Source organism: Hypanus sabinus, chromosome 4, assembly GCF_030144855.1.
Source record: "Hypanus sabinus isolate sHypSab1 chromosome 4, sHypSab1.hap1, whole genome shotgun sequence".
Classification (NCBI taxonomy): domain Eukaryota; kingdom Metazoa; phylum Chordata; class Chondrichthyes; order Myliobatiformes; family Dasyatidae; genus Hypanus; species Hypanus sabinus.
In genome coordinates, this window is record NC_082709.1 from 76,944,008 (window position 1) to 76,956,530 (window position 12,523).

At 58.4% G+C, this 12,523-nt stretch overlaps 1 protein-coding gene across 1 annotated transcript in view; it reads left to right on the plus strand.

Moving 5' to 3' along the window:
* The window catches only part of LOC132392905 (unconventional myosin-X-like), a 114,529-nt gene that overhangs the window by 59,916 nt on the left and 42,090 nt on the right, over positions 1–12,523 (plus strand). The window contains exons 22-27 of the mRNA XM_059967456.1: positions 1,026–1,132; positions 1,654–1,986; positions 2,883–2,922; positions 3,020–3,679; positions 6,104–6,224; positions 7,545–7,788. Coding sequence (XP_059823439.1) covers positions 1,026–1,132; positions 1,654–1,986; positions 2,883–2,922; positions 3,020–3,679; positions 6,104–6,224; positions 7,545–7,788 — 1,505 coding nt within the window. The remainder of the gene's footprint in view (positions 1–1,025; positions 1,133–1,653; positions 1,987–2,882; positions 2,923–3,019; positions 3,680–6,103; positions 6,225–7,544; positions 7,789–12,523) is intronic.

The following is a 12,523-nucleotide window of genomic DNA, read 5'->3' on the forward strand; positions in this document are numbered from 1 at the left end:
GAAGGCTCTTCAAACGAGAGCATAAGTTCAGATAGGAAAAATAAAGGGTCTTCATTTGTAGTGTGTTACAGACAACACAACAGTTAACAGGAGACCAAAAGACATATCATAGGAGCAGAATTTGGCTATTTGGCCCATTGAGTCTTCTCTGTCATCCATCACAGTGATTTATTATTCAGCTTGGCCCCGCTCTCCTGCCCTCTCCCTGTAACTTAGTGCTTCCACAACCATCTGTGGCAATGAATTCCACAGATTCACCACCCTCTGGTTAAAGAAAATCCTCCTCTTCTCCGTTCTAGATAGACATCCCTCTATCCTGAGGCAGTCCCAGAGTCCCCCACAATAGGAAACATCCTTCGCAAACCCACTCTACCTAGGCCTTTCAATATTCGATAGGTTTCACTGAGAACCCCCACCTCCAGCCCTCATTCTCCAAAACTCCAGTGAGTACAGGCCCAGAGCCATCAAATGCTCCTGATACGTTTTCCCTTTCATTCCCAGAGTCATTGCAGAGAACTTCCTCTGGACACAGGAGGTAGAAGCATGGATATTGTACAATTTTCCAAACATTAACTGGGATCAGCAATCACTGACTGGTGTTCCACTTCTGTCACTGGTTGTCTTCTTTTCCACTGGCTGCTCTGCTTTCCTCCCACACTCCAAAGAGGCATGGGTTAGAGAGTTGTACCCCACAGGGAGGGCACCAAGCACGCTGCTGGCAGTGAAGGGATTAATGCTTCTACCTGTTCCAGTTTGTTCAAACTTCCCTTCAGAGTTGCTGATACTGCAGTTCAGAAATGTTCACCCTGGCCCATCAGATCTCTTTTTGCCCCAACCCAACCCCACAGCATAATTCCATCACTGCTGACAGTCGTCCACAACCGTACCCACGGCTGGCAACCCCTTTCCCGCCCACAGTTGAACCTCCTCCCTCCACACTCGGCTGGAGCCGATTATTCATCCCCCCCCCCCCCCCCACTGCCGCAGACATCCGGATCTGATCGTCTCAGCCATTTTCTTCCCAGGTGTTTCTAAAGGAAGCCCTGGAACAGCAGCTGGAGAAGGACCGAATAGCAGAGCGAAACCGAGCAGTTGTGATCCTGCAGGCAAACGTCCGGGGCTACCGTGCAAGGTCAGTGTGAGCCAATGTCCCCTCCCACTGCCCCTCCGTCTCCCCTGATACCCCATACCTCACAACACAGAGTGTGGAACAGTCCGGCACAGGAACAGGCCCTTCACCCAAATTAGTAATTAAGCACTTAACTGACTAAGCTAATACCAGAGAGTAAACTTTTAAGGTGATCAGAGGAAAGTTAGAGGTATGGTTTTTACACACAGAGAGTGGTGGGTGTGTGGAACGCTCTGCCGGAGTGGGGGTGGGAGAGGAAGATGCATTAGGAACATTTAAGAAACTCTTGGATAGGCACAAGGATGATAGAAAAATGGAGGACTATGGAGGAAAGGGTTGGATTGATCTTGGAGTAGGTTAAGGGTTGCCACAGCATCGTGAGCCCAAGGGCCTGTACTGTACTGTTCTATGTTCTAACTGAGCCAATCCCTTCTGCCTTCACCATGTCGTATGGCCCCAATCTCTGCCTCTGCCACCACCACGCTAGTACAAAAGGCCATGGGCTGCACCCTCTCTGTGTACAGGATGCGCTATCGGACGGTCCTCACCAGTCTGCTGGTGATTCAGAAGAACCTCCGTGCCCACTTCTGGAGACGGCAGTTTGTGCGCCTGCGCTGGGCGGCCCTGGTGCTGCAGAGTCACCGGAGGGGGCAGCTCGCCCGGCGGCTGGCCCGGCACCTCCTGGAGCAGCGCAGGGTGGAGGAGGAGGCCCAGAGGGCGGAGGAGGCGCGGAGGATCGAGGAGGAGAAACGCAGGCACGAGGAGATGCAGAGGCTTGAGGAGGAGCGGAGGGCTCAGGAGGGGCAGAGGGAGTGCCCACTCGAGGACGAGGGGCTGCGGATTGACAATAGGAACAGGTACCGGACGTGCGTGGAATGGGGGGTGGTGGGATGGTGGGGGGGGGGGGGGCGGATGTGTGAACAGATAAATGATGTGTAGGGGAGAGTTGGTGAAGTTTGGTGGGAGGGGGTTGGAGCCCCAGTGAGGGGTGAAGTGGATGTAGAGGTAGGTGAGGATGGTGGAGGTGTGCTGAGGAGTGGGATAGGGTGTTGTAGGGTTGGGTTGATTTGATGTTGATGTTTGGGGATTTGGGTGAGGGGGGTGTGATGTTGGGTTGGTGTTGATGGTGGAGGGTGAATGGGGTGAGGTTCTAGTGGGGGGAGTGGCAGGTGACTGAGTAGATGATGCTTGGGGTGCTGGGATGAGGGTGCAGTTTGGGGTGTCAGAGAAAGGGGTGAGTGAGGATGGGGTTTTGTTGGGTTGATGATGGAAGGGGTGGGGCTGAGGGGTTGGAAGGTGAGTGGGGTGAGGTTTCGGTGGTTGGAATGGGTGGAGAGTGAGGAGGTGATATTTGAGGGGGTTGGTATGAGGGTGGTGGGGAGTTAGAGGGTTGGTTCTGTGGGGAGAATGGGAGCTTTGGGTTCGGGAAGGATGAATTCCTTAGGAGACCGGACCCTCTGATATAGAGTGAGGGTTATGGACGCTGCACTGGAAGAGTGTGGACAACTGTGTTGAGAACTCCAGCCACAGGTGGGCAGTGGATTGGAGGGGGGGGGGGGAGGAATTCTGGGACTATGGGCAGATGGTTTAAATCCTGCTCCCTCCCCCCTCGTCTCACCACAGACAGACATCATTAGCCCATACAACACCCACTAAATGCTGCTGGAATTCAGCAGGCCGGGCATCATCTATGGAAAAGATGAGACCCAAGACTTCCTCGTCATCACTAATCCTGTCCCCTTTCCCTTTGCAGCCAGCTGACACCCTCGGAGGGACGACTGTCCTCCAAGCAGGTAAGGTCACTCTGGTCCCAGCAGGGGAGGTGTGTCCTGCCTGGCTTTACTGCAGCTAATTAACTAGTTCTCCGTTGTCTTTCCGACCTTCCTGCAGGGCAGGCAGGAGTCCCAGCTGGGTTGGGGGCTGGTTGATTTGGCAGCGGCAGAAAGCCGTCAGATGGAGGAGATAGTCCGGCTGGAGAACGAGATCCAGAGGTTGCAGAGCCAGCAGGGATCAAGCTGTGAGAGGGTGAATGGCACGTCCCAGAGCGAGGAAGACAGCCAACGCCAGGAAGAGATCCTTCACCTGAAGAGTGAATCCTCCCGAGTGACCCAGGAATTCCTGGATTTGCTGGACTTTGGAGGGCTGGATGAGAATGGGCTGCCTGGTGAGGCCGGAGGCCTGGACGCCGGCTCCACGGTACAAGAGGGCCAGGCCAGGCCGGCGGTCACTCCGTCCGGCACAGGCGCCAGCGGCCCCCAGCACGGTGTGCACGCCGAGCTTCCAGTGCCCGGCAGGAGTGAGCTGGGACCCGGCTCCGCAGAGCGGGGGCAGGCAGGGGGCTGGTCAGATGGGGAGGAGGTCTACAACACCGTGCTGGGGTCCCCCGACACCCACATAGACGAGGAGCCGATCTACAGCCTGCCCCCCGACGTGGAGTCTGACTATGACCACGACGAAATGGAGGAGGTGGCGGTGGGAGAGGGAGCCGACAGCCAGGAGGGCCTGAAACCATCGCAGAGCGTGGAGACCTACTCGCAAGGGTCCGGTTTGGTGAGTGATCCCACTTCCACAACCGTGACTGTTAACTCCGTTACTAATTCTGTTACTGTGCTGGCGACGTTACAGGTTGAGAATCTTCGTCTGGACTGACAGATAGAGGTGGGACAGCTGGTAGGAAGAGGTAGGGGAGTTGGCAGGCGATTGGTGGATCCAGGTGAGGGGAGTTCACTGGCTGAAGGAGACGGGTAGGGAAGGGAAGATGGAGAGAGTGCCAGGGGCTGCAAAAAACTGTGAATGCTGGGGTCTGACAGGAGGTGCAGCATGAATACAGGTTTATATAAATATGGTCACAGTATTTTCCCCAGGGTAGGCGAGTCTAAAACCGGAGGGCACAGGCTCAAGGGAGAGGGGAATGGTTTAGAGTGGGACGAGCATTAAGCTGTAATCATGCTAGCCCCATTATTCCAGCAACTGTCCCATTCCCTCTAAACCCTTCCTATGGCGTGTGTACAAGTCCGAGTGTCTTCTAAATTGTACCTGCCCCAACCACGTCCTCTGGCAGCTTGTTCCGCAGGTCCTCCGCTGTTTGTCTGAAAATGTTAAACCCATGCCTCTAATATTTGACGTTTCCATCCTGGAACGAAGAATGTGCCTATCCTCAGCCCCCCAGGATTTTATAAACCTCGTGAGAGGGCTGTAACTCGACACACGCGAACAGCAGGGCGTACAGGAAATGGGTCTGTGTGGAAGGTGTGAAATCCCTTGGTGGGAAGCTCACAGAATAAACAGTCAAATGCAACAATAAACACAGCGGCAGGAACTGAGCAACAGGACGGTGCAAAGATCGCAGTGTAAAATTAAACAGTGCAAACAGGAACACGGCATTCTGCAGATGCTCGAAATCCAGAGCAATACCCACACAAAATGCTGGGAGGACTCAGCAGATCAGGCAGCATCTATGGAAATGAATAAAGAATGAAGGTCTCGGGCCGAGACCGTACATCAGGATTGCTAAAGTACAAATGGGGACGCGGAAAATCCTCTCTTCTCTCGTGGGTCCACCCTTCACCCCCACCCCCCTGCAGCCTTCTCCATCTCTTCATTTTGGCTAGCTCCTATCTCTTTCAGTTCCAATGAATGGTCTTGACCTGTAATGTAGATTGTCCATTTCCCTTCACTGGTGATGCCTGATCCGCCGAGCTCCTCCATCATCTACTTGTTTATGTTCCTCCTATGTACCTGTATCACGAGGTCTCCCTGTCTACAACCCTGCCCAGGCCCCTGTGAGGGAGTCTGGCCTAGTTTGTTCCCAAAATGCGTCACTTTGCGTTTGTCTAAGTTAAATTCCATCTGCCATTCCTCGGCCCTCTTCCCCAGGTAAGTTAGATCGTGTTGCAACCTTGGACAGCCCTCTCCACTGTACACCACAGCACCCATATCATCTGCCAACAGTAATCTTGCCACCTTCATAGAACATTGAACAGTCCAGCAAAGTACAGGCCCTTTAATTTAAAGATCAATCTAACCCTTCCCTCCCACACAGCCCTCCATTTTTCTTTCATCCATGTGCCTATCGAAGAATCTCTTAAATGCCCCTGATGTATCTGCCTCTATCACCACCCCTGGCAGGGTGTTCTGCACACCCACCACTCTGTGTAAAGAACTTTTCCTTTTCCTCCAATCACCTTAAAATTATTTCCTCTTGTATCAGCCATTTCTGCCCTGGGAAAAATTGTCTGGCTGTCCTCTCTATCAATGCCTCGTCTTGTACACTTCCAGCACATCTCTTTTCATTCTCCTTCGCTCCAGAGAGAAAAGCCCCAGCTTGCTCAACCTACCCTTGTAAGACATGCTCTCTAATCTAGACAACATCCTGGTAAATCTCCACTGCACCCTCTCTAGCACTTCTACATCCTTCCTGTAATGAGACAACCTGAACTCAACACAGTTCTCCTCCTTGGGTGCTGCCTGACTTGCTGAATTCCTCCAGCCTTTCGTGTGTGCTACCCCCGTCAGTCTTTTCTGTCATCTTCTTAAAAAAAATTCTATCAGATTTATGAGAGCTGATCTCCCATGAACAGGGCCACACTGACTGTCACCAGCCTTTCCAAATGCAAGTAGATCTTCTCTCTCTCTCCCCTCCCAATGGTGTTAGGCACCCTGGCTTGACCCTGTAAATGCACAAGATTAAACACTTTCCAATCTTCACGTGTGGATGACGGAGACACAAAGTTCTGTGCAAAGGCCCCTTCCCCAAATTCCCACTGTGTCCCAGGATACAGCAGCTCAAGCCCCAGGGATTAATCCACCTTTATGTACCTCAAGGCGACCACCACCAGCTCCTTCGTATTGTGGACACGCGTCAGGACATTACCATCTTCCTCACTGATCTGGGCAAAGAGGGTGGCCAGAGGCACTCGTTCCCGGACAGGGGTAATGGTGACCTAGTAAATGTGGAGCTTTTCTCACACACAGGCGGTGGACAGTGAGGAGGAGCTCGACCCGCAGGCGGACACCGAGGAGCTGAGCGCGCACCGAAGAGCGAAGCACCTCATCTCCGGGAACCCCTACTTCCACAGTTACCTGTACATGAAATGTAAGCCCCAGGGGTGAGGAGCCTGTCAAGCGAAATGCTGGAGCAGACGATGGGCCGAATGGCCTACTTCTCCTATATCTTATGATCTAAGGTGGAGCCCACACCTGGGACTGGGGCGCGGGCCTTGGGACTGGTATCAATGGAGGATTTGCTGTTTCGGCAGGAAGCAGGGGGTCAGGATAAAAGCAAAATGCTGGAGGAACTCAACAGGTCAGGAGGGGAATAAACTGTCGATGTTTTGGGCCAAGGGGGGGTGTGGTTACTTTCAGGCTGACAACCTGTAGCCTGTGAGGTAGCACAGGGACCTGTGCTGGGCCTGCAGTCCTTCATAATACTGGTGGACAACTCATGCCAAGAAAGGATAAAAAGGCAGGGACTCTGTTCACTGGAGTTTACAAGAACGAGAGGTCACCTTGTGGGAAGGTTCCAGATTCTTGGGGAGCCGGGCAGTGCAAACGCTGAGGGGGTGACACAGCAGATAGAGCCACTGCCTCACAGCTGTCTGTGTGGAGTTTGCACGTTCCCCCGCAACTGTGTGGGTTTACTCAGGGTGCTCCGGTTTCTTCCACATCCCAGTGACGTGCAGGGTTGGGGGGGAGTTAATCGGCTGCTGTGAATTGCCCCCCCCACCCCCCATGTGTGTAGAACCTGGGTGTGTGTGTGTGTGTGTGTGTGTGTGAGTGTGTGTGTGTGTGTGTGTGTGTGTCTGTGTGTGTGTGTGTGTGTGTGTGTGTGTGTGTGTGAGTGTGTGTGTGTGTGTGTGTGTGTGTGTGTGTGTGTGTCTGTGTGTGTGTCTGTATGTGTGTGTGTGGAACAGGATGATTGTGGGCTTGGTGTAAGTGATGGTTGGCACAGATTTGGTAGGTCAGAGGGCCCATTTCTTGGCCTTGCGACTTTGAGAACATTTCCTATTCAATGGGTAAATGGGACCTGGGTCACCATGGGCCAGTTGGGTTATGTCTGATGTGACTCTGACTTTGGCCAAGTTTGGTGGGTGGCGGTTTCAGAGAACAGGGAACCCAGGTAATGTGGAGAAGTGAAGGATACCTTCTCCCCTTCTCCCCCCTCCCTCCCGAACGTTGTGAGTTTGGGACTGTAGGAGTGTCCTAGGGTTTGAGAGAGATGGAGAGTGGGGTGTGAGAGAGGAGGAAGGTGAACGAGGGAGGTTCAATCAGTCTCAATCCTCTGGAGTGCAGGAACAGGTTTGTTGGGCTGATCGGCCCTCTCCCCCAGCACCTTTGGCCGGGATGGGAGCCAGTGGCCCCAGTCCCACACCGATCAGCCCGGTCAGCAATGCACTCTGACCTCTGGTGTTTGCAGGTGGGCTGATGAACCCGTGGAGGAGGCGGTGGTTCGTGCTGAAGGACGGCACGCTGATGTGGTTCCGGGCCAAACAGGAGGCACTCAAGTCGGGCTGGCTCTACAAGAAAGGAGGGGGCCTCTCCACCCTATCCCGCCGCAACTGGAAACGCCGCTGGTTCGTACTGCGGGGCGGCCGGCTCCTCTACTTCGACAACGATGCCGAGGACCGGCTGAGGGGCAGCGTCGACGTCCGAGGAGCAAGGTGAGGGGGCGTCTGCCCAGCCCATCTCCACCCCCTACCCACCCCCTGCACACACCCCACCTCTTCCATCAGTCAGAGGGCCAGGTGAGGGGGCGTCTCCCCAGCCCATCTCCACCCCCTACCCACCCCCTGCACACACCCCACCTCTTCCATCAGTCAGAGGGCCAGGTGAGGGGGCGTCTCCCCAGCCCATCTCCACCCCCTACCCACCCCCTACCCACCCCCTGCACACATCCCACCTCTTCCATCAGTCAGAGGGCCAGGTGAGGGGGCGTCTCCCCAGCCCATCTCCACCCCCTACCCACCCCCTGCATGCACCCCACCTCTCCCATCAGTCAGAGGGCCAGGTGAGGGGGCGTCTCCCCAGCCCATCTCCACCCCCTACCCACCCACTGCATTCACCCCACCTCTCCCATCAGTCAGAGGGCCAGGTGAGGGGGCGTCTCCCCAGCCCATCTCCACCCCCTACCCACCCCCTGCACACACCCCACCTCTTCCATCAGTCAGAGGGCCAGGTGAGGGGGCGTCTCCCCAGCCCATCTCCACCCCCTACCCACCCCCTGCATGCACCCCACCTCTCCCATCAGTCAGAGGGCCAGGTGAGGGGGCGTCTCCCCAGCCCATCTCCACCCCCTACCCACCCCCTGCACACACCCCACCTCTCCCATCAGTCAGAGGGCCAGGTGAGGGGGCGTCTCCCCAGCCCATCTCCACCCCCTACCCACCCCCTACCCACCCCCTGCACACACCCCACCTCTTCCATCAGTCAGAGGGCCAGGTGAGGGGGCGTCTCCCCAGTCCATCTCCACCCCCTACCCACCCCCTGCATGCACCCCACCTCTTCCATCAGTCAGAGGGCCAGGTGAGGGGGCGTCTCCCCAGCCCATCTCCACCCCCTACCCACCCCCTGCATGCACCCCACCTCTTCCATCAGTCAGAGGGCCAGGTGAGGGGGCGTCTCCCCAGCCCATCTCCACCCCCTACCCACCCCCTGCACACACCCCACCTCTCCCATCAGTCAGAGGGCCAGGTGAGGGGGCGTCTCCCCAGCCCATCTCCACCCCCTACCCACCCCCTGCATGCACCCCACCTCTCCCATCAGTCAGAGGGCCAGGTGAGGGGGCGTCTCCCCAGCCCATCTCCACCCCCTACCCACCCCCTACCCACCCCCTGCACACACCCCACCTCTTCCATCAGTCAGAGGGCCAGGTGAGGGGGCGTCTCCCCAGCCCATCTCCACCCCCTACCCACCCCCTGCATGCACCCCACCTCTTCCATCAGTCAGAGGGCCAGGTGAGGGGGCGTCTCCCCAGCCCATCTCCACCCCCTACCCACCCCCTGCATGCGCCCCACCTCTTCCATCAGTCAGAGGGCCAGGTGAGGGGGCATCTCCCCATCCCATCTCCACCCCCTACCCACCCCCTGCACACACCCCACCTCTTCCATCAGTCAGAGGGCCAGGTGAGGGGGCGTCTCCCCAGCCCATCTCCACCCCCTACCCACCCCCTGCACACACCCCACCTCTTCCATCAGTCAGAGGGCCAGGTGAGGGGGCGTCTCCCCAGCCCATCTCCACCCCCTACCCACCCCCTGCATGCACCCCACCTCTCCCATCAGTCAGAGGGCCAGGTGAGGGGGCGTCTCCCCAGCCCATCTCCACCCCCTGCCCACCCCCTGCATGCACCCCACCTCTCCCATCAGTCAGAGGGCCAGGTGAGGGGGCGTCTCCCCAGCCCATCTCCACCCCCTACCCACCCCCTGCATGCACCCCACCTCTCCCATCAGTCAGAGGGCCAGGTGAGGGGGCGTCTCCCCAGCCCATCTCCACCCCCTACCCACCCCCTGCACACACCCCACCTCTCCCATCAGTCAGAGGGCCAGGTGAGGGGGCGTCTCCCCAGCCCATCTCCACCCCCTACCCACCCCCTGCATGCACCCCACCTCTTCCATCAGTCAGAGGGCCAGGTGAGGGGGCGTCTCCCCAGCCCATCTCCACCCCCTACCCACCCCCTGCACACACCCCACCTCTCCCATCAGTCAGAGGGCCAGGTGAGGGGGCGTCTCCCCACCTGACTCCACCCCCTACCCACCCCCTGCATGCACCCCACCTCTTCCATCAGTCAGAGGGCCAGGTGAGGGGGCGTCTCCCCAGCCCATCTCCACCCCCTGCCCACCCCCTGCATGCACCCCACCTCTCCCATCAGTCAGAGGGCCAGGTGAGGGGGCGTCTCCCCAGCCCATCTCCACCCCCTACCCACCCCCTGCATGCACCCCACCTCTCCCATCAGTCAGAGGGCCAGGTGAGGGGGCGTCTCCCCAGCCCATCTCCACCCCCTACCCACCCCCTGCACACACCCCACCTCTCCCATCAGTCAGAGGGCCAGGTGAGGGGGCGTCTCCCCACCTGACTCCACCCCCTGCCCACCCCCTGCATGCACCCCACCTCTTCCATCAGTCAGAGGGCCAGGTGAGGGGGCGTCTCCCCACCTGACTCCACCCCCGACCCACCCCCTGCACACACCCCACCTCTTCCATCAGTCAGAGGGCCAGGTGAGGGGGCGTCTCCCCACCTGACTCCACCCCCTACCCACCCCCTGCATGCACCCCACCTCTTCCATCAGTCAGAGGGCAAGGTGAGGGGGCGTCTCCCCAGCCCATCTCCACCCCCTACCCACCCCCTACCCACCCCCTGCACACACCCCACCTCTTCCATCAGTCAGAGGGCAAGGTGAGGGGGCGTCTCCCCAGCCCATCTCCACCCCCTACCCACCCCCTGCACACACCCCACCTCTCCCATCAGTCAGAGGGCCAGGTGAGGGGGCGTCTCCCCACCTGACTCCACCCCCTACCCACCCCCTGCATGCACCCCACCTCTTCCATCAGTCAGAGGGCAAGGTGAGGGGGCGTCTCCCCAGCCCATCTCCACCCCCTACCCACCCCCTGCACACACCCCACCTCTTCCATCAGTCAGAGGGCAAGGTGAGGGGGCGTCTCCCCAGCCCATCTCCACCCCCTACCCACCCCCTGCACACACCCCACCTCTCCCATCAGTCAGAGGGCCAGGTGAGGGGGCGTCTCCCCACCTGACTCCACCCCCTGCCCACCCCCTGCATGCACCCCACCTCTTCCATCAGTCAGAGGGCCAGGTGAGGGGGCGTCTCCCCAGCCCATCTCCACCCCCTACCCACCCCCTGCACACACCCCACCTCTCCCATCAGTCAGAGGGCCAGGTGAGGGGGCGTCTCCCCAGCCCATCTCCACCCCCTACCCACCCCCTGCACACACCCCACCTCTCCCATCAGTCAGAGGGCCAGGTGAGGGGGCGTCTCCCCAGCCCATCTCCACCCCCTACCCACCCCCTGCATGCACCCCACCTCTTCCATCAGTCAGAGGGCCAGGTGAGGGGGCGTCTCCCCAGCCCATCTCCACCCCCTACCCACCCCCTGCACACACCCCACCTCTCCCATCAGTCAGAGGGCCAGGTGAGGGGGCGTCTCCCCAGCCCATCTCCACCCCCTACCCACCCCCTGCATGCACCCCACCTCTTCCATCAGTCAGAGGGCCAGGTGAGAGGGCGTCTCCCCACCTGACTCCACCCCCTACCCACCCCCTGCATGCACCCCACCTCTTCCATCAGTCAGAGGGCCAGGTGAGGGGGCGTCTCCCCACCTGACTCCACCCCCTGCCCACCCCCTGCATGCACCCCACCTCTTCCATCAGTCAGAGGGCCAGGTGAGGGGGCGTCTCCCCAGCCCATCTCCACCCCCCATTCTTCATCCACTACCCACCCCCTGCACACACCCCACCTCTCCCATCAGTCAGAGGGCCAGGTGAGGGGGCGTCTCCCCAGCCCATCTCCACCCCCTACCCACCCCCTGCACACACCCCACCTCTCCCATCAGTCAGAGGGCCAGGTGAGGGGGCGTCTCCCCAGCCCATCTCCACCCCCTACCCACCCCCTGCACACACCCCACCTCTCCCATCAGTCAGAGGGCCAGGTGAGGGGGCGTCTCCCCACCCTGACTCCACCCCCTACCCCTTGCCCCATTCTTCACCCACTACCCATCCCCTGCACACACTCCACCTCTCCCATCAATGTCCGAGGGGCCAGGTGAGGAGGCGAGAGTTCAGTAGGGGGAGTGTGGAAATATCAGTGATATAAGGTCATCTGCACGGCCTATCACAAATGCTCTTGTGCATACACTTTACCATGGACAACCCACTAGATCCCCCCAACCTCTCTATTCCAGGGCCAGCCATGGATTCCACAGTCTCCCCACAGGACCAGAATCCCTCAGCTGGGGCTGTTGACCACCCCCTCTCTCCCAGACTGTGATACCCTTCTGGGACAGACATTCCAGCGTGCATTCAACTAGGAGACTCTTCGGTTCAGCACGACCTCTTTGATTAGTTCCCCTGCTCTCCAGCACATCCATGTCTTAGCTCCCTCTTCCTCCCCTCACTTTCTAAAACCTTGGCCGTCACATTGCCCCAGCCCATGTCCCTATTCCTCACGTCTCTATCCCACTGGGTTCTATGCTGTTGTCTGAAGGCACAGGTACTGGTGGCACTGGCGTCACAGGTACGTAGGGTCGTGGCATGGGTCTTCATCAATCAAACTACTGAGTACATGAGGTGGGATGCCGTATTGAAGTCGTATAAGATGTCGGTGAGGCTTAATTTGGAGTATTGTTTGCAGTTTTGGTCAAGTACCTACAGGAAAGATATCAATAAG